Below are 2074 nucleotides of genomic sequence, written 5' to 3' on the forward strand. Positions count from 1 at the left end.
GTGAAAATTTCATGTCATTAGCACCTCTAGTAATATATTTACTGAGAAAAATGGTGACGTGTTCAATACTTATTTTACCCGCTGTATATGTTATCAAATAAAGTCTAATGTTACAACTAATCATGGATCCCTTTAAATCACGTCTCAGTGCTTGTTTCTCTGTTAGTGTTCATTTCAGTCCTGGTTGGAGTGGCTCCGGGGTGATGAATGGCTGTAAACAGCAGTGATGGTTTTCATGCTCGACAGGTAAAAGGGAGTGAGGAAAGAGGGAGAAGAGTGAGTAAAACCTGGTGCGACACTAACAGGCAGTGGCTGGTGCTGCAGTAAGAGGCTGAGGTTGGCTGTGGACGCCCCCAGTGGGTCTGCTCTTACCTGGCCACCTGAAAAAATGACAGGGGTGGAGGCAGGCTTTGGGCGGTAGGGGATGGTGGCACCTTTCGGTGGGGACTGAGGAGAGCAAAAGGAAGAGAGAGTGGGGGAAGGTAGGAGGGTGGGGGGTGAGATGTGGGAGAGAGTGTTAGAACAGAAAGTAAGAAATAGAGAGAGAGAAAGAAGTTGCATAAAAGTGAGACCAGAAGGGACGGTGCCTCAGGGGGAAGACGATCTTGTGACACACAAAAGTGCTCTCCACTTGTGCGCTCATGCTGACATAAAACGCTCAAATTGTGGTTCAGTGAATGACTCAAGTCGCATTTACCTGGAACATCACTTTCAACTGGATAATGATGACTCAACATTACTGCATTTTAAACAGCTTTCATTCTGAGAAACTTACAGTCATGTGACAAATGTCCCAGCATCCATGGCTGGTGCCATCATGAAGGCCCCATGGAGAACTGGCTGTGCAGATAGTTAAAATTATTCATATTAATTAATGTATTTATTCAAATTAATGGTGCAAGATAAAGAGACACCAATATAGGCGTGGCCGTATGAACCAACACAACAATCTGACAATTGAGATCAATATAATCAAGAAGTGTGTGCATCTTTTTACTGAAAATAACAGAGTTGGAGAACAGTTTGATCATAGTAAGAACTGACATTAAAATTCTTAAAGAACCCCACATATTTTAATATACTGGTTCTTTCTATAGAATTAGGATAAAATAATATGTTGAAAACTAATGAGTAAATTATTTGTTATTCATTTTGATTGGTCAGCTGGACATTTGGCACAAATTTTACATTTCTGACACAGTGATACCATTGAGGTAAGGAGAAAAGGGAAAAAAGTTTCCTAAATGGTTTTAAGAAACAAAGTTTGGTCAAAGACACAAACAGTTATTGACACTCATCCAGTACACATTAAATTTTGTTGCTAATATAAGGACAAATATTAACTTATTAACAAAGCTGATACTGACTCTAAGTTTTAACACCAATACAACAGGATATTAATTTCAAACAAAAATAATAATAAAAAAGTTGTACCCCAACAAAAATTATTTTCCCCAGACTTTGTAAACAGAGATTTATTTTTTAAGAGCTAAAGTTTAGTACAAATCTTAATAAAAATCTAACATTCAAACTTGCAGATGCACCGATTTTTCAACTTATAGCAGTAGTTTGTTTAGAGGTTAAATGTTTTTATTGTAATTTATTGTGTGTTTTTTAACTACCTAAGGGTGAGGTTGCTAAACTCTTTCAGTGTTTGACACTGTTTTTAACATTATTTTATCAGTGATAATAAAGCTTATTCTGTTCTATTCTGTTCTATTCTATTCTGTTCTATTCTGTTCTGTTCTATTCTGTTCTATTCTATTCTGTTCTATTCTATTCTATTTCAGATCTTTTAAACTTGCAGGAAGTGTCCCCAAGGCTGAACCAGAAGTGCTACAGCTAGCTACTGCTGCTGCTTTATAGGCTCTTATTTATATACAGGTGCTGGTCATAAAATTAGAATATCATGAAAAAGTAGATTTATTTCAGTAATTCCATTTAAAAAGTGAAACTTGTATATTATATTCATACATTACATACAAACTCATATATTTCAAATGTTAAGGGTCAGCTTACACTTCTTATAACAAGGTTATAAGAGTAATTTAATTAGCAAGGATCTCTTTTAATG

The 2074-nt window shown here is 36.2% G+C and overlaps 1 protein-coding gene across 1 annotated transcript in view; it reads right to left on the reverse strand.

Moving 5' to 3' along the window:
* Positions 1–303: 303 nt before the first annotated feature.
* Positions 304–2074, reverse strand: part of LOC106529907 (poly(rC)-binding protein 3) — a gene marked incomplete at its 3' end in the record, with an annotated part of 20284 nt that continues 18513 nt past the window's right edge. Inside the window, 1 exon segment of the mRNA XM_014025433.1 lies at positions 304–447. Within this exon segment, the coding sequence (XP_013880887.1) occupies positions 304–447 (144 nt within the window).

Source organism: Austrofundulus limnaeus, unplaced genomic scaffold, assembly GCF_001266775.1.
Source record: "Austrofundulus limnaeus strain Quisiro unplaced genomic scaffold, Austrofundulus_limnaeus-1.0 Scaffold474, whole genome shotgun sequence".
Lineage (NCBI taxonomy): Eukaryota > Metazoa > Chordata > Actinopteri > Cyprinodontiformes > Rivulidae > Austrofundulus > Austrofundulus limnaeus.